Below are 18,750 nucleotides of genomic sequence, written 5' to 3'. Positions count from 1 at the left end.
GTAACCCAGCACTTCAACTCCTGAGCTCTCTTTTGTACGTCTGGTTTTATTTAACCTTCATTTCATTTGCACTACAAAAGCCTGTTTGTGAAAGTGAAATGCATTAGAAGTCAGAATGCACTTAAATACATTTATAAATTGCTGTCTGCCTGAACTGAAGAAATAAAAGTGAACTATCTGTACCATATTTAATTGCATAGAATCATATTTTTTCCATTGGATCTTATTGCATTGTGTTGAATCAAATCGAATTCGGACTGCACTGCATCGTAATGGGGGTGAATTGTATTGCATCGAATCAGTAGCTGCTTCATGTGTATCTTTAATGTATCGTATCATTGGCTATGCATCAAGATGCGAATCGCATCATTCTTTAAATGCACATCCCTAATGCACAAGGCTTTTTTGTGCCTCTGTGTCCAACCTGTACATTTATTGCATTTGAGACGCCCTTATCCAGAGCGACTTACATTCAACTCATTTATACAACTGAGCAGTTTTGGTGTTAAGGGCCTTTTGCAGGGGCCCAGGGGTGGCAGCTTGGTGTGGCTGGGACTTGCCCACAATCAACTCATCTGCACCTGTCTATTTCTTCCTCACTAACAATCCCCACCTTCCTGTCTTGTCTTTTTCTCTCCCTCCCTCAGGTGTGTTGGGATCACGTTGGGATGAGATGGGTGATGGGCAGGTTTTGGGGGAGGGGTGCCACCCCGATGCCCTCTTTGACAGTTTTGTGCAGGCGTCCACATGCAGGGAGACCCTGCGGGCGTTTCAGGAGCTCTGCACTGAGCTTCACCTGCAACCAGGAGAAAATCCACAATTCTACAAGACCCTGAGGTCCAGACTGCACTACTGGAGGGCCAAAGCTCTGTGGGCCAAGTTGGACAAACGAGCCAGTCAGAAAGAGTACCAGAACGGACAAGCTTGTTATAACACTACAGTAAAAAAAACAACAACACACACACACACACACACACACACACACACACACAGAGAGAGAGAGAAAAAAACACAAAATGCTAACATTGTGTGTGTGTGTGTGTGTGTGTGTGTGTGTGTGTGTGTGTGTGTGTGTGTGTTTCAATGATTGTCAGTGTTTGATAATAGGGGCAGGACCCTGTGGTCTACGCACAGCTATCGAGCTGAGTTTTCTAGGGGCGAGAGTGGTTCTGGTGGAAAAGAGAGACACTTTCTCCCGGAATAACGTCCTCCACCTGTGGCCTTTTACCATCCAGGATCTACGTGGCCTCGGAGCCAAGAAGTTCTATGGAAAGTTCTGTGCAGGAGCGATAGATCACATTAGTGAGTGAAGCCAACGTTGTTGTTTCATTGTTGCTCCTTGTGTGTGTTCTAAACCATACTGCTATATAATTATGTTATATCTGTTTCAACATTTACATACACTATATGGACAAAAGTATTGGGACACCTGACTTTCCAAGCCATATGTGGTTCTTCCCCAAACTGTTACCACAAAGTTGGAGGCACACACGTATAAGATGCGGTAGTATTAAATTTTTCTTCAATTGTACTTGGAGACGAAAACCTGTTCCAACATGACAATGCCCCTGTGCACAAAGCTCCATTAACATATGGTTTACATGGTTTGGAGTGGAAGATCTCCTGCAATTAAGCTCTGACCTCAACCCTATTTAACACCTTTGAGATGAACTGGAACACTGACTACAGTCCTCCTCACCTCACCTTCATCAGTACCTGACTTTACTAACACCCATGTAGCTGAATGACGCACAAATCTCCACAAAATCAAGTGGAACATCTCTCTAGAAGAGCAGGAGTTATTAACGAAATACATAAATAAATAAACAAAATGGACTAATTGTTGGATGGAATGCTCAAAAAGCACATACGAATCTTATGATCAGGTGTCCACAAACGTTTGTCCATAAAGTGCAGCCATAGAAAACTATCTGTCTCAGAAGCTTGGAATTAGTATTAATATCTATCCAATGCGGTAACTGTTTCTTCAATATAAACTGAATATATAAATGCAAACAATATATCTAAGAAGAGATCGATTTTTGTGGCAGTAGATGTTACAGGTCATGTGCTTTTTTAGACTCTTGAAAGAATTCTTGAATATCAGATACTCGATCCAACCGAAAAAGATCCTGCAAAAAAATCATGACGTAAAAGGAGGATAACTTGAATAAAAGGAAACATTGTCTTATATTTCTCACGATGAGCTTGTTATATAACTGATGTTAAATATAAGACTCTGTTTGTAGATATAGTTACAGTTTACATTTCTGGCTTATATTATTTTCACAGATAATCAAGTTTCTTTTTAGAAATTGATTCTTAAATGAAGTAAAAATGATCTGCTAATCTTGTACTGTCAAATCAAATCTAGAATAAGGCTTAACAAACTTTTATTCATTTAGGAAAAAAGCTTGTCGATCACAGGGCACAGTGTGGAGTTGGTTGCTAATGGAAATCTCTTTTTAGATTTAAAAATGATGTAGAGTTTAGAGCAAAAATGCCCAAAACTACAGTAGGTCGAATGGGTCACCCTTGCCATATAAGAGAAGGGGGTCAGTCTGATAACATGTGTAAATTATGAAACAAACTAACTGACTCTTGCCTTTGTAATATCCTGACGTTTCAGTAAATCATCTGCAGCTTAATTTGAAAAATAACAACCATTTTTATGTCTCTTTTTAGAGGTCACAGATATTACAAGCATGTGTCTGTATTGCTTATAGCTTATATTGCTTATAGGCACTAAACTGTTTTGTACTATAAATTGGAAAATATTAATGTTTTCATTGGTAACTAATTTTTATATAATATAATTTGGCATAGGGCAACATTTAATTTTGGTTCCTGCCACTGAATTAGGTTTAAATTTATAATCTTTCTAGGAATAAGTTTGGGTAGAGTGTAATCCACACCTCGGGTATAGAGTAATCAATCAAGCCTAATTCGAAACGTCATTGTTAAATAGTTGAGTGAGTGAATGTTTCTCAACATAGTGAGACAAAATGTCGAGTAAAAGTCCAAAAGAACTGAAAAAATGAAGTACATACTGTGCTTTTGCCTTGGTTCCTCTGCATAAGACTGATCACGGTTGAATTTTTGTGTGTGAAGGTATTCGTCAGCTGCAGCTCATACTGCTGAAAGTTGCTCTACTTCTGGGTGTCGAGGTTCACGTGTATGTGGAGTTTAAGAGTCTCAGGGAGCCTCCGGAGAACCAAGAACACCAAAGTAAGATCACGTCTATAATCCCAGATCATATCAAACTACAAGTTTTGGACTAATTTCCACTCTAGAGGTAAATTGTATTGATAATGGAGAGCAAACATATAAGTCATCTTGGTCAAACATCTTAGTGTATTGGCCGATGGAGCTGGAAACCAGCTTCAAATTGTTGTATTACTGTCTACACACATAGCTAGAAAACAAGTTAGAGTTGCTAGTTTTAAACAAGAGTCATGTCTGGAGAGGTTTGGCTTAAAAAGTGGCTTTGTTCTTTGCACAGCTGCTTTATGTGACATTTGGCTATTACCTGGCCACTGTTACTGATGTTAAATCACAGACACTATGACCTGCTGAACTCTACACTACACTACTAGAACATTGCTGGATCACTAATTGTTTACTGACAAACCTCTCAAGACATGACTCTTGTTTAAAACTAATATATATATATATATATATATATAATGTTTGTACTATTGAACAGTACATACAGTGTGCATGTAAATGGTGAATGTCATAGTGCATAAATAGTAATATTTATATATCATATTTTTTCCACATATATTGTGCGTTATACACATCTAGATCTACATCTAAATTCTTTATTTTCTTAAAATTTGTGTTTTCATCTATAGATCATACATACATATATATTCCTTTAGCAACAGCATGTCTTCTTCTTCTTCTTCTTTCGGCTTCTCCCATTAGGGGCCGCCACAGCGGATCATCCATCTCCATACCCCCCTGTCCTCTACATCTGCCTCTTTCAACCCAACTACCTGCATGTCTTCCCTCACCACATCCATAAACCTCCTCCTTGGTCTTCCTCTTTACCTCCTTCCTGGCGGTTCCATCCTCAGCATTCTCCTACCGATATACCCCAAGTCCCTCCTCTGCCCAAACCATCTCAATCTCGCCTCCCTCACCTTGTCTCCAAAACGTCCTACATGTGGTGTCCCTCTAATAAACTCATTTCTAATCCTGTCCATCGTCGTCACTCCCAACGAAAACCTCAACATCTTCAGCTCTGCTACTGCCAGCTCCACTTCCAGTCTTTTACTCAATGCCATTGTCTTTTAGTCTTCTATCAACATTTTTTTACTACCCATATTTATTTTCTGTAAAAATATTAGACATATTCATCTGCACTTGTCGGTTTCCTAAAGCTATTATCTGCATTAATATTTGGTAGATGCTAATCTGTGAGATGCTGCTATAGATGCTGCACTATGCAATGACAATAATGTTCTATCTATCTATCTATCTATCTATCTATCTATCTATCTATCTATCTATCTATCTATCTATCTATCTATCTATCTATCTATCTATCTATCTATCTATCTATCTGTCTGTCTGTCTGTCTGTCTGTCTGTCTGTCTGTCTGTCTGTCTGTCTGTCTGTCTGTTAATTATTATAAAATAATAATATTGGCAATTCCACTTGCATACAGTAACAATATGGTGCAATGCAACATGGCTTCCTCTTACATGGTGCAATGCAGCATGTCTGCTTACTTAACCATACTCAAAGCAATTAAAACTGCACACAGTGTCTTTTCCTTTGTCTTTCATTGCACACACTTACCTCAGCCTTAGTCCGTACACTTAGTGTCATATGAGTCACATGAGTCAGTGGCATAGAAGTTAGATCTACAATAGCTACAAAGTTTATGTAAACAAACAGTATGAGACTAAAGAACTTTTTGCTAAGAAAACATACTACATCAAGAAGCACAAGCTTCATTACAGTGTTCTTTATGTTGTTTGATTGCTTCAGGAGGTGATCATTTTGTGAATATTTTAAGTAAAAAGTAAAAGTAATGCTGTCAATTTATGGTATTATTGGTTACATATACGTGTAGTACAGCGATGATGCTTTGATGGAATATTTTTCTCAGAACATGTGCACTAACTGCACAAAATTGCAATACCAGTGACAGCAGAAAGGGAAGTAAAGGCTACAACTGCGTAATTATTACACAAATGTGATCAGATTGACGTCGCTGACTCACTGTATGACTTACTTTTGTCAGTGTGACTTTTCTTAGATTAGAGTCTGCCTAGTCTTCATTTAGCTCCAGCACACTCAATAAAATGCCAGAACAGCATGAAAGTGACTACTTTTAACCCTTCCTCTTAAAAAAAAGTGCGAACATTTAACAGGTCTGGCCTTTTAAACAAAGCCCTGGTGAAGTCAACTTAAAAAAAAACTTAAAGATTCCCCTGAGAAAGAAACCTGTGCATGCTTAGGATCTCTATGGTGATATATATATATTTTATTATTATTTTTTTATTATTTTTTTTTTTACGACTGATGAAAGAGCTAATAAGCTTTAGCTCTACCTGACACACTCTTGTGTTCTGGGCAGGTGTTGGCTGGAGTGCTAAGGTTCATCCCCCTGCACATGAAGTAAATGAGCTGCAGTTTGATGTAGTTGTTGGGGCAGATGGCAGGAGGAACACATTACCGGGTAATAACATGCATTCATCATTTGTACAGGTTGATAAATGAACAAATAAACATTGTCTAAAACTATACAGTTCAATATTGTATACTTATAGCCATAGTCATTGGCCAGAATCCAATACTTGCAGATCATAATGTCAATGATCCTGTATTCAGTCTTAATATTTCTAAAGAAAAAAATCACATTGCATGGATACAGAATTGTTTGTGGTCATGTTGGACAGGTACAAGAGCTTATTTCCACTTTGGTGTCCACCAAACGTCATATGGCTTTCAGTCTGTTTAGTCTGGGGCAAATTGACAAATCTCTGATTGTATGACAAAACGCATTGCATGCGCATTCGGCTGTATTTCACAATCTAAGCCTGAAATCACAGTTCCTCATTTCTGCATTCTTTTCTTTTTATTCTCTTAAGCATGGGATACCGCTTCCTATTCATGTTTGTCCTTATTCATACGGGGCTGTTTAGTATTTAGTGCTGCCTCAAGGTTAATTGATGAAAGGAAAGCTCAATCTTGCTGTTTGTCTATCAGGATTTCGTAGGAAGGAGTTCCGGGGAAAACTGGCGATAGCCATTACTGCAAATTTCATCAACCGTAACACCACAGCAGAGGCCAAGGTGGAGGAGATCAGCGGCGTGGCTTTTATTTTCAACCAGAGGTTCTTCCAGGAGCTGCGCAATGACACCGGTATCGAATCTGTCTGTCTGTCTGTCTGTCTGTCTGTCTGTCTGTCTGTCTGTCTGTCTGTCTGTCTGTCTATCTATCTATCTATCTATCTATCTATCTATCTATCTATCTATCTATCTATCTATCTATCTATCTATCTGTCTGTCTGTCTGTCTGTCTGTCTGTCTATCTATCTATCTTTTTTAAGAAGCCAAGAATCCCTAACACTAATACTAAGAACTTTGTTACTGTGCTTAATTTTTTGTTTTAACGATAAAAGCAACTTTTTTCTACTCAGCTACATTTCTGTGTACTTTTACTCTGCTATATTATTTCATTAATATTTTAATATCGCATCACCATTTTATTTGTCTATTGAATACTAAAGGTTCTACTAATTTGTGACATGATACTGTCATTTATTTTGTTAATTGAAGATACTTTTTTGAAAGTATTTTCTTTTTTGACAGACTTGTTTGATCTTTGTTTCATTCTGGCATGTTGAAGAGGCTTTTGTGTTGATGGTTAATGCAATGTTAAGGTGTACAATTTGATCTGTATGTTAGGAAATAAAACCTCACAAATCAACTATTTCTGACTTTTCACTAACATGTGTCTTGGTGTTGAGGACTAGTGCATCTTTAATCCTACATTCAATATGAGTCAAATACTCAAGTACTGTTCAAATCTGATACTCTAAGGCTTTAAGTTAAATTGGAACTGGTGACTTTGAACTTGTAATGGAGTAAGTAACCATTTTTTGATTGGTCCTTTTTGAAGGAAGACATGCAATTGCTACGTAGAACCCTACAACAGAGGGCTTTTCCAAAAACTAGCATTTTAATTGTAGCATAAATGCATACACTTTAAACACTTTTTATCCATTTTTCTGTGTTTTATAATGGTTGGTTATCAGTAATTAATTTCTGTTACAGGCATCGACCTGGAGAACATCGTCTACTATAAGGATGACACTCATTACTTTGTCATGACGGCTAAGAAACAGAGTCTGCTCGAGAAAGGAGTCATACTGCAAGTGAGTTCTCATTTAATGGTTTGTGTGTAGGAGTGCACTCATGAGTGACTACACCCCTGCTATTTATTTTCCTTCAGGATCATGCAGACACAGAGGTTTTGCTGTCCAGGGACAACGTAGACCAGAATGCCCTGCTGGTGTATGCACGAGAGGCAGCAGACTTCTCCACTAATCATCAGCTGCCGACTCTAGACTTTGCCATGAACCATTACGGGCAGCCGGATGTGGCTATGTTTGACTTCACGTGCATGTACGCGACGGAAAACGCAGCCCTCGTGCGGCAGCGCAGGGGACATCGACTGCTGGTGGCGCTGGTTGGAGACAGTCTGCTGGAAGTGAGAGGAACAGACACTTTCTCACCTCAGTTATGGTTTTGTCTCCATCACTGTGCACTATATTACATATTTACATTTTACACCCCATTATATGGGCAGCTGCCAAACAACTGTTCAATATTTATGGGTTATGGGTTACAATAATATACACAATCATAAATTAATTACTGTTACAATAATATACACAATCATAAATTAATTAATGGCTGTTTTGCTGGGTTTTGTCAAAGGAACACATTTTAATATGATTAATAGTTTCAACCTCTTATTGCTTGTTGTGTATAATTTCTAATCATATACTGTATGTGTATATTGTGTGTAGCCGTTCTGGCCGATGGGGACAGGCATTGCCCGTGGCTTCCTGGCTGCGATGGATACAGCATGGATGGTTCGGAATTGGGGACTGAAACAGGACCCTTTAGACATCCTGGCTGAGAGGTTTGAGTTTTCAGTCAGTATTATTGCTTTATCAGTGTATCTGTCTATCTGTACTCGTAATAAACAATGACTTTTTCATTCCCTTTGTTAGGGAGAGTGTGTATCGACTGCTTCCTCAGACCACGCCGGAGAATGTCAGTAAGAACCATGGTCAGTACAGCCTGGACCCTGGAACACGCTACCCAAACCTCAATACACAGGTTATTAACGCATCTCAGGTAGGTCTTACATGCACACACACACACACACACACACACACACACACACACACACACACACACACACACTAGGTAAAAGGTAAAAACACACAAGGATTAGACAGTAAATGACTGGAAGAAAGTTTTGTGGACAGATGAGTCCAAAGTTGAGATTTTTGGTTCTAACAGTAAAACTTATGTAAGACAGGGAACAGGAGAGATGATGTTAGCAGACTGTCTCACACCCACAGTCAAACATGAGGTGAAAGCTTAATGGTTTGGGTTGTTTTGGAGCATTGATGGTTGGAGACTAATTCTGGATGAAAGGAAAACTAAACCAACATGGCTACCATTCCGTAATTCAATGCCATATAATTCCGTCTGGACTGCAGCTAATTGGACTTCACCATACAACAAGACAATGACCTGAAGTGTACATCCAAACTCTGTAAGTGTTATTTAGAGAGCAAACAGTCGTCTGGAGTGTTATATATTATGGAATGGTCTGCCCTGTCACCCCACCTAAATCCTGTTAAACTGCTCTGGGATAAACTGGATCACAAGCAAGAACATCTGTACATTTATATATTTGTTTTGGTCAAAGTAAATCTTTACACTGTTACCTAAGTTGTTGCATATAAACACAAGTAACATGCATGTGTCTCTCAAAAACCATAAAAGAATAGGTGCTTATAAACTTTTGACAGGCTCAGGACACACATGCAGATGTATACAATGTGTGCAAGTATACATAAGTGCAAAAGTACTCACAATTGTGTGTTTAGTTCGCACACACACTATACAGTATTGTAAATATAGTTCAAGCTGACTGTTGACTATCCGTTATTTCCTGCTTCATTAATGCTTATCAAATTCCATGGTTTTCTATTTCATTATGTTATTAATAGCTAAAATAATATTTCTTTATAAGGAAGGGATTAAAATGGACATTTAATTCAAACAGTATTGATTGATTCTGTTATATCTTTATACCATTTTCTCTCCATGATGTCTGGGGATAAAGTGGACAGAAAGATGAGATGTACATTAGACAGGATGTATATATTTTACTTGCACGTACGTGAGGAAAAATCTGAGGACGAGGAGAAGCCACTGTATAATTCATACTGCTGATTTGTGTACATTATGAACTGCTTGCCTTTGATGTTGTTCATATGATGATGATGTAAATGTCATTGCTTAGGTATGCCACCTCATGGATACAGATGAAGGGCCAATTTTGGGTGTCGTCATGGGACCTCCATCAAAACGTACACATAAAGGTGAGTAATGACCTTGATACATATTGACATACATTTGTGGACATCTGATCATAAGATTTGTATGTGTTTTTGAACGTCCTATTCGACATTTAGTCCATATTTGCTGTTATAATTACCTTCACTTATCTGGAGAGATGTTTCGCTAGAATTTGGAGTGTGCTTATGGAGATTTGTGCTCATTCACCCACAAGGGTGTAATATTAGGCCACTCAAGATCTTCTACTCCAATGATAATTTTTCCTGAATAAGTGTGCAGGGTTGCAATATTGTGGTTCTTGTTGATCTTGTTGAACAGTTATGGAAGCAAGTCAGAGATCTTTGCAAATGTTGCCTTCAATCCACACTCAATTTATTATACTAATTCAGATTATGAATCTGTTTTGCTAGTTATTATTATTCATTGGCTTTATTTAACTTTAACACACAGACTCCACAGCTCGTTCCAGTGAACTCCAGAGCTGGTGCCAGGAGCAAACACAGGCCTACAGGAGTGTGTGTGTGACTGACCTCACCACCTCGTGGAGAAGTGGACTAGCACTCTGCGCTCTTTTACACAGATACAGACCTGACCTAATGTGAGCTGGTCCTTATTCACAGCTTCATACATCGTCAAACTCTTCCATAATTATGTGAATTATGTGGAAATTCCGGATTTTTGCTTTTGTAGCGATTTCGATTCTCTGGATGAGAGCGAAGCCGTGCTGAACAACCAGTTAGCAATGGCCGTAGCAGAGCGCGAGTTGGGGATCTCACCCATCATGACGGGTCAGGAGATGAGTGTCCTGGAGGAGAGCGATTTGCTCTGCATGGTGATGTACCTCAGCCAGCTTCATGATCTGCTCAAAGACACAGCGCCAGCCACTGGTGAGGAGAATCCAAATTCTATCACCTGCTAAAGGAATAAAACATATTGTATGCTTCCTTATTGAAAGTCGAAAAGGAAGAATCCAACACCATAAATACTGGCATCTTCATAACTTACATACAGTATATACATATACATTTATATATACAAACATTTATATATAACATAACATATAACATGCTTTGAGTTCAACTTCAATATATTAACCATCTTAGGGTCTAACAGGGTTGTAAACAGTTTCGGTCAAGGAAATCGAAGCTTTGTGAATTTTCAGTCAATTGTATGAATGAAACTAAAATTGTGTTTTTATATCTATAAACTATATACCCTGTCCGTTCAGAGGATCTAAGTGAGGAAGAACGAGCAGCTTTGATGTGTAGCACCAAGTCTCCACTGTCTTTACTCAACAGGCTTGGACAGAGTCTGTCTCGCAAACGTAACCCCAAGGTTTACACACACACACACACACACACACACACACACACACACACACACACACACACACACACACACACACACACACACTCTACCTAAACTACTAAGCAAAGATCTAATTTAACACACATGTACCTATCAGGAAAAGAAAGAGACAGCTGCTGATGGAGTTGGAAAGAGAAGAAGGACAAGTCAAGCTGAACAGTCCGAAGACGTGAGTCCTTATTTATTTCATGGTTTTATTATGTTGTTCTGGTTGTTGCTTTGGTGGAATCGTTTAATCTTTTCGTCCAACAGGAGGAGGTTTTACCAGATCAGAATGAGGAACAGGTCCCAGCAGTGAGCCCTGGATCTGATTCAAGCACAGTGGCGGTTGCTGGTGGCAATCAAAGCCTTGTCAAATCAATGGCGTCCCGGCTGCTGGCCAAGTTCGAGGAAAACGCAGCACAGCCTTCAACCAATGCGATACGGAGACAGGTGTGTGGTGTGTGGCATATGGCTTAGGCATGAATTGCATACTTTTGTGCATGTATGTGTGTTTTCCTTTCTGTCTGTTTTTGCCTTGTATGTTTAATATACTGGTGTTTATCATATATTTAGCTTACTTAATCCTTTGAGACTTGATGAGTATGTGGATTATTTCCTGAAGCACAACAGTTGAATTCATTGTTATGGCAGGTGGCAAGCAGACCAAGCAGACAGAACTCTATGAGAATGTGGGTAAAACATGAACAAAGACAAATATACAAGACGAGACAAACTGATTTTTGGGATCACGATTTGTCCATTCTAATTGTACATCCCTATTGGTTATAACCATGTCACTACATGAACTTTCATTCAGAGAGCTCTGTTTTTTTCATTTGTTACTGCAAAAGCCTGTTATCACATGACTTTATTGTTTTTTAACTGGAAAAAAAAATTTGCTATAAGATATCTAATATAAGTGTGAAAGAAATATTGACTGGTAACAGGTCGAAATTGTGTTTTCTGCATGAACCCGGAGGTACGATAAAAAAAAAAACACAGGGAAACTGTGTGCTTTCACAAAGTTTGCTGTTCCTAACAATGATTTGGGTACAACTTGCTTAAAAATTCGTATAGACACATTATTATTCTGCTGGCAATATTGATGTCAGCATTCCACATAAATAGATGGTTGATAAACTGGATTCGGGGATCTGCTGGGTATGACAGGAGATGAAAATGATTTCCTCTGGGTCTCTCACACACTTTATTGTTTTAGTCAGTGATGCAGCTCTTATTGTTGTATTTTTGTTTGTTTGGTGTCAGTGTGGCTCCTTGCCCAATCTGGAGCAAATCACATCTGCAGCACCTCCAGCTGAGCCTGTGGCTCCAGCTTCGGTTCCTGTATGGAGACAGGTACACACTGAACCAAACTCTTAAACCAGAGCTCCTCAATTCTGTTCCTGGAAGAAATTAGTCCGGAAAAGTGAAGTAGTGGAGTAAAGTTTTCTCTCTAGCTCCAAGATCATGGAACCTACAGTAGCTAGACCATAACTAGTGCCAGCCAGTGGTGTGAAATTAGGAAATGTTTTTCTTTTGGAATTTTTATTATTGGGGCAGTGGTGTTGCCTGACAAAAGAACCATGTTTTTGCATAAAATGATAAAGATTTAAAAGTAATTAGACCTTATACATTTGTTGTACCATGGCATCACTTAATTTCCAGTCAGAGAATAACACTAGTAGCTTTGACCTTCATTTTGAACATGTTGACTTTTATACTTACATTCCTGCTTTGTATTAATTTAAACAAGTTTCAGACAAAATTTTTAAACGTCTGATTTAGTAAGCCAATGGTCAAACTAAATAGCAAGAACGCTAGGACCGATTTACCGCATTACATTATAAAATAATCAGATTCCCAATCTACTGCATTATATCACAAGTCAATAAAGGCGAAATTTTTTTTTTTCTTTTTTTTTTTTTTTCTTTTTTTTTTTTTTCGAAAGTATTCAGTAAAATACTCCAAAGTTTGCTCCCGGTATACTTGTTCAGGCCGTACCTCTGCATTGGGGTCTTTCCAGGATGACGTTGTCTTTCTTTATGGTGTCTGTGAATGTGTAGAAAAAGCGCACGCAGCAGCAGGAACTGATGAGTTTCCGCTATAAAGAGATGATCAAATTGCACTCCAGCAGGAGTGAACAGGTGAAGACATCGTGGCTGTAGTGTAGTGTGTTCGTTTCTAGACTTTCATATCATATTCCATACCAAAGACTAGAACAGTTGGTTGTAGAGTAGGAACCTAGAACGTGTTTGCGTGGTGTATTCCATTGGGTTTTTTTTTTTATCAGTTTCAGTGTAAATCAGATTTTTAAAAAAACAGAACTATGTGTTCCTGTGTGTGTGTGTGTGTGTGTGTGTGTGTGTGTGTGTGTGTGTGTGTGTGTGTGTGTGTGTGTGTGTGTGTGTGTGTGTAAATACTGCTGACAGTTATTACTGACCTGTTTTTTCCAGACAGTGTGAAAGTGTGTGATAAAAGTGTGTGTGTGGCAGCCCGAAGTGTTTTAGATTATTTATAGCCTATGTGTATTTTTTAGTAACCCCAGGTCAGAGGACATGTGATTCCTGTGTTTAACTGAAATCTCGAACAAAGCAAGTGATTGTATCAGTTACTCTTGTACACTGTAGGACCATCATATCATAAAAAAACATTTAAAAAAACAGTGTTTTCTGACCTTATCGCTGTTCTTCATATCGGTATCATACGTGTGATTGACTTCGGCTATTATTCTTTTTCCATGTACTGAGAAAAGAACAAAAACATTCAAAAACATAACAGACATTCAGTACCACAACTGTTATAGTGTAACAGTGATAGATAGATAGATAGATAGATAGATAGATAGATAGATAGATAGATAGATAGATAGATAGATAGATAGATAGATAGATAGATAGATAGATAGATAGATTTCTTTACTTTCTGATTTCATTGACTTTACAGTAAATTTAGTGGAAACAACACATTGTGATGTTTTAGGAATCTTTGAAATGGTGAATTATACAGCTAGTGATATGGATTTGTTTAATGACAATCTAAAAACTTTGCCTAGATCTTCCTTATTAGGGACTTTTAAACCATATGATGTATTTTCTCAGTACAGGGATGTAAGTGTATCCATCCTCATTAAAGCATATAGAAATGCTCCAAAGCTACACATTGCTGTGTAAACAATAAAGACTCATTTCCATTGTATGTCCTTTTAATCATTAACCATGTTTCATTTTCATCTCAATTTTCCTTCTGTGTGCGTGTGTGTGTGTGTGTGTGTGTGTGTGTGTGTGTGTGTATGTGTCACCGGTAGAAGTACATTAAGATGTATACAGGGGGAGTGAGCTCACTGGCTGAGCAGATAGCCAATCAGTTGCAGAATCATCAATCCAAACATCTTCATGACAAAAAGGAGCTGGTAAGCTCTTACCTGTAGAGCTGGCTTCACTGTTTATCGAACATGTATCTAACGTGTATCTAACGTGTATATCTAATGTGTATTTAACGTGTATCTAACGTGTATCTAATGTGTAGCTAACGTGTATCTAATGTTTCTATACTAATGCATGTGCCTGAAACAGTAACCAAAATTACTCAGATTGATTATCAGATCCTCCGTTTGTGTGTGTGTGTGTGTGTGTGTGTGTGTGTGTGTGTGTGTGTGTGTGTGTGTGTGTGTGTGTGTGTGTGTGTGTGTGTGTGTTTATGTAGATAAACAAAGAGACAAAGAGGCTGCTTTGTGCAAAAGTTTGCATACCCTTTATCTGAATGTGTGTAGACAGCCCTTTATTATTATGATATAGGCAAAATTTATAAGAAGAAGAAGATGATGAAGAAAGAGAAGAACACAATATTCTCTGTTTTATAATTGTGTAACTTCCTTTCTGAAAATCTAATTTTTTTGCAAAATAATCTACTTTTTTATTTATTTATTTATTTATTTATTTATTTTTATTATTATTATTATTATTATTATTATTATTATTATTATTATTATTTATTTAATATTTACATATATTTTTATATAATATATATCAGCATTCATTTAAACATACGTATTTTGAGTCTTTGTTTCTAACTTTCCCACTTTTTATTTCAGACGCATTTTAAAAAATCATTAGGCCCCTAATTATGCATGTTAAAATAAACGAACACAACAGTTTAAACAGTGAGATGTTGTAAAGATGCTGCAAAATCGATGTATGTTGAAAAAAAAAAACGTTGGTACTAAAACAGAATAGATGAGGTAAACTTACAAACAAAACAAGTCATAAGATTGATTTCTTTACTGCTAAATCAAATGCCTTTGTTTTTTTTTGTTTTTTTTTTTTACTGAAACTGTCTTTTGTGAGAGTCTGTGCCGAATACATAATATGTAGATAAACTGCCTCTGCATCTCATCATGCTCCTAATCTTTTATTTTTACCTTTGATTAAACATTTTACTGCGTGAAAACATTGTAAAACTGCAAAAACAATGCATCCTTATAGTTTGTATTAACACTGTGGTAACTTCTCTTTGCTCTCTGACATGCACGGTTCTCAGAGGAGAGATTTCCCAGTGACTGTCGGCGGCAGTGATGTGTGTTACTTCTGCTCCCGGCGTGTCTACGTGATGGAGAGACTGAGTGCTGAGGGCAAGTTCTTCCACAGGAGCTGTTTCCAGTGCACCCACTGCAGCTCTACACTACGCCTCTCCAACTACGGCTATGACGAGGTTCAAGGTGTGTTTGATAAACCATGACGATGTTTAATCGCCGTGAAGTGGCACCTAGTGTTTCCAGTATAGCCTGAGATATAGTGTTTACTAAAGATGAATGAATAAAGGTTAAAGACACAGTTATAAATTTAACTCTGTTGTTATGATTGGATTAAAAAGATAAGGGTTGAGAGTGAAGATTATATAGTTTTTTCTCCACAATGTCTTGACTGACTTATTCACCGGTTGGAGAGCAGTAAAAGGACCCTTTTGTGCCTGAATAACAAACATAATACAGTAATTATAGGGTAAATTCCCAAAAGATGGGATTCTTTGGAGGCTTTTGGAAAGGCAAATACACAGTACATGCAGCACTGAATGTAAAAGTCTGAGAGAACTATAAACGGTCTTAATTCATGCGATCGCACTTTTTACATACAGACAGTTCATCAAATAACCGCAGCGAGACACATGGATAGAGACATGTGCTCATTAAAGTGGTGTGATGGCACACTGTATGAAAAATGTCCATATATAATACAGTACAGTATAAAAGTGTGTTTTTTACACATATTAACAGCGGAGTGTATTGCAAGTCCAGTCACATTGTTTGAACCATCCAGGAGCAAGATCACTGAAATCACGGTCATTAAATTTGCTTAATCATATCACTGTTAGCAAAGTGTTGTAGCCTACATGATTCACCAGTGAGAGATGGTGTTCAGTCTGTTTGTCCTGATTCTGTAGCTTTGAGGACACACTGCCGGACCCAATGATGAGAAACTTCTCATGCACTACACCATTTTGGAGACTTTTGAAGATTTAGATTGTCTTTCACAGCATGTGGCACTTTTCAGAGTGTGACGAGCTGTGCACTCATTACATGTGCTTTTTGTGTATATTGCCATGTGTCTGTGTTTTGCTCCCATTTCTATCCTTCCTCCATTACTGCTCTGATGCATAGTGTTACCTTGATTTTTGATAATCTCATTACGGAGACTAATGAATGTTTCTGAACCTCAGTTTCCTGATCACACTTTACACTATGGCAGTATATCCAAGCTGGTCCCTGAAAAATAGAGAGAGGAGGGCAGCATTGTCCCTTTCATACAAATTGTGCCGTTGTTTCTGTTCAGCAGTCATAAGGTCTGATGTGTTCAAGAGCACAGGGGGTGTATTGTTGGCCACAAGCTATACACACGCACGCACGCACACACACACACACACATACACACACACACACAAACACTCTCCCATATTCACATATTAGCAGCTGCACAGCCTTTGGCGAAAAGTTTAGTTTGATTTCTTTTTTGAAAATGCGAACTCAAAACATCACACAACTCTTCCTCCAATTCAATGGATTCTTCTCGGTCACATGACTCGAATCATTAAAAAAAAAGAGGCGGTTTTGGCAATACAAACCCAATATAAATCCAAGTTTCTTTTATCTGTTCTTCAATCTTTAATTTCTTGCTTTAAATCTTTTTCGTGTCCGTGCAGGGAAGTTTTATTGCAAGCAGCACTACGGATACAGGCAGGCAGGAATGGCTCCGAGGAAGAGACCAGCTCCGGTCACGGTGGCTCCTCACTCTACACAGGTACTGCAGGTACTCGCAGGTCTCTCACACCAGTCCTGAAGGATGTGGCATTTGGTAACAGAGTACATTGGTTCATTTGTCTTATTTATTTATTTATTTATTTTTATTATCTACAGTCTTTTCTAAATGCATGATTTCTTAAAGACGCCTGATTAAACCAGGTGATTAAACCAGGTGATTCCCAGGGTAAGGAGAACAAATGAAATTTAAAGAAGAACTGAAATAAGGCACACTGGTTTCTTTGATTCACTTCATTGATGCAAAGTTTATAATTCATGCAATCTTTTATAGAGTCTCATGAGATGCTTGAGCTGGTGCTAAGATCTTTTCCTTCCTATTAGCTTCTGTCTTTGTTGGGTTTTTGCAGTATGAGTGATGTCAGGACATTGTGGAGTTAGATAAGCATGTGTAATGCAGTATAAACTGGCTTTTTATTGACAAATACATAATGAAGGATTGGGTGTCAGGATCACAGGTCTCGGGCACCACAGATTGCCCCAAACTCTTCCTGATTTTGGCAAGAATTTGCCAAAATTCTTCAATGACCCCAGATCTTTTGGCTGTTGGGTCTTCTGGTGTCACAAGAGGGTTGCATGTGGGTGTATAGGTGTGTGTAGGGTACATAATTTATTGTCAAAATAATAATAATAAAAATCTATCGATCTATCGATCTATCTATCTATCTATCTATCTATCTATCTATCTATCTATCTATCTATCTATCTATCTATCTATCTATCTATCTATCTATCTATCTATCTATCTATCTATCTATCTATCTATCTATCTATCTATCTATCTATCTATCCATACATCCATACATCCATACATCCTTCTATCCAGTACAGCAGATTAAAGCTATTTTTCAAACTGTTAAATAAAAGTCTGAAGTCCACATCTACTAACTAACTATCTATCTGTCTGTCTTTTTTTGAAAGTAAAAAATTCTTCCAAAATGAATTAGAAAATACACAGTTCATATCCTGTTGTTATAATCCCTATGCCCTGGCTGGACTGCATGCTGCATCGTACCACAACAAATTCTCTATTTATGGTCATCTGTGTGTGGTTTTTTTAGTGTCTCACACATTCTGTCCCTCTGTACAGGCATCTTCTGCTCCCCCTACCACTCCTCTGTCACTTTCCTGCTCTGGATCAGCAGAAGTAGTCCCTCCCCCTGAAATCGTCTCCTCCACCACTCCTCCTGACGTTCTGAGTGGGCTTGCTAAGCGGCTGTGTGGGACCCCAGAGCGCATCGCACTGGAAAACTGCAGGCCGTGTTTACAGGAGGAGGACAGCCCTCTGCTGGAAGTGCCTGAGGAGACGCTAGCTCAGCACAACCTCAGCTTGAGCCTGCAAGAGAAAGGGAGTGAAGAGCAGTCCAGGTATTACACACACCCACACTCGAAACACATTCCAGCTGTCTTGCATACATTTACACCCACGAACATGGCCTTGTTAACATTTCCCAAGCGTTTGTAATG

The 18,750-nt window shown here is 38.3% G+C and overlaps 1 protein-coding gene across 11 annotated transcripts in view; it reads left to right on the top strand.

Annotated features, from left to right (window-relative positions):
• The window catches only part of mical3b (microtubule associated monooxygenase, calponin and LIM domain containing 3b), a 37,683-nt gene that overhangs the window by 3,207 nt on the left and 15,726 nt on the right, over positions 1 to 18,750 (top strand). For 4 of the 11 annotated variants that reach the window (XM_083528804.1, XM_083528809.1, XM_083528812.1 and 1 more), the window contains exons 2-20: positions 648 to 940; positions 1,095 to 1,302; positions 3,112 to 3,228; positions 5,594 to 5,695; positions 6,226 to 6,381; positions 7,296 to 7,396; positions 7,474 to 7,731; positions 8,054 to 8,169; positions 8,261 to 8,387; positions 9,571 to 9,649; positions 10,077 to 10,224; positions 10,317 to 10,513; positions 10,855 to 10,961; positions 11,092 to 11,163; positions 11,247 to 11,426; positions 14,281 to 14,385; positions 15,513 to 15,690; positions 17,169 to 17,266; positions 18,374 to 18,651. In XM_083528804.1, coding sequence (XP_083384930.1) covers positions 674 to 940; positions 1,095 to 1,302; positions 3,112 to 3,228; positions 5,594 to 5,695; positions 6,226 to 6,381; positions 7,296 to 7,396; positions 7,474 to 7,731; positions 8,054 to 8,169; positions 8,261 to 8,387; positions 9,571 to 9,649; positions 10,077 to 10,224; positions 10,317 to 10,513; positions 10,855 to 10,961; positions 11,092 to 11,163; positions 11,247 to 11,426; positions 14,281 to 14,385; positions 15,513 to 15,690; positions 17,169 to 17,266; positions 18,374 to 18,651 — 2,894 coding nt within the window. In that variant the 5' untranslated portion in view covers positions 648 to 673. Of the gene's footprint in view, positions 1 to 647; positions 941 to 1,094; positions 1,303 to 3,111; positions 3,229 to 5,593; positions 5,696 to 6,225; positions 6,382 to 7,295; positions 7,397 to 7,473; positions 7,732 to 8,053; positions 8,170 to 8,260; positions 8,388 to 9,570; positions 9,650 to 10,076; positions 10,225 to 10,316; positions 10,514 to 10,854; positions 10,962 to 11,091; positions 11,164 to 11,246; positions 11,427 to 14,280; positions 14,386 to 15,512; positions 15,691 to 17,168; positions 17,276 to 18,373; positions 18,652 to 18,750 lie in introns of all 11 variants that reach the window. The other 7 variants (XM_083528808.1, XM_083528803.1, XM_083528807.1 and 4 more) reach the window with 3 other exon arrangements.

Source organism: Silurus aristotelis (assembly GCF_946808225.1).
Source record: "Silurus aristotelis genome assembly, chromosome: 24".
NCBI classification, from domain to species: Eukaryota; Metazoa; Chordata; class Actinopteri; order Siluriformes; family Siluridae; genus Silurus; species Silurus aristotelis.
This window is presented reverse-complemented; position numbering and strand designations above follow the sequence as displayed.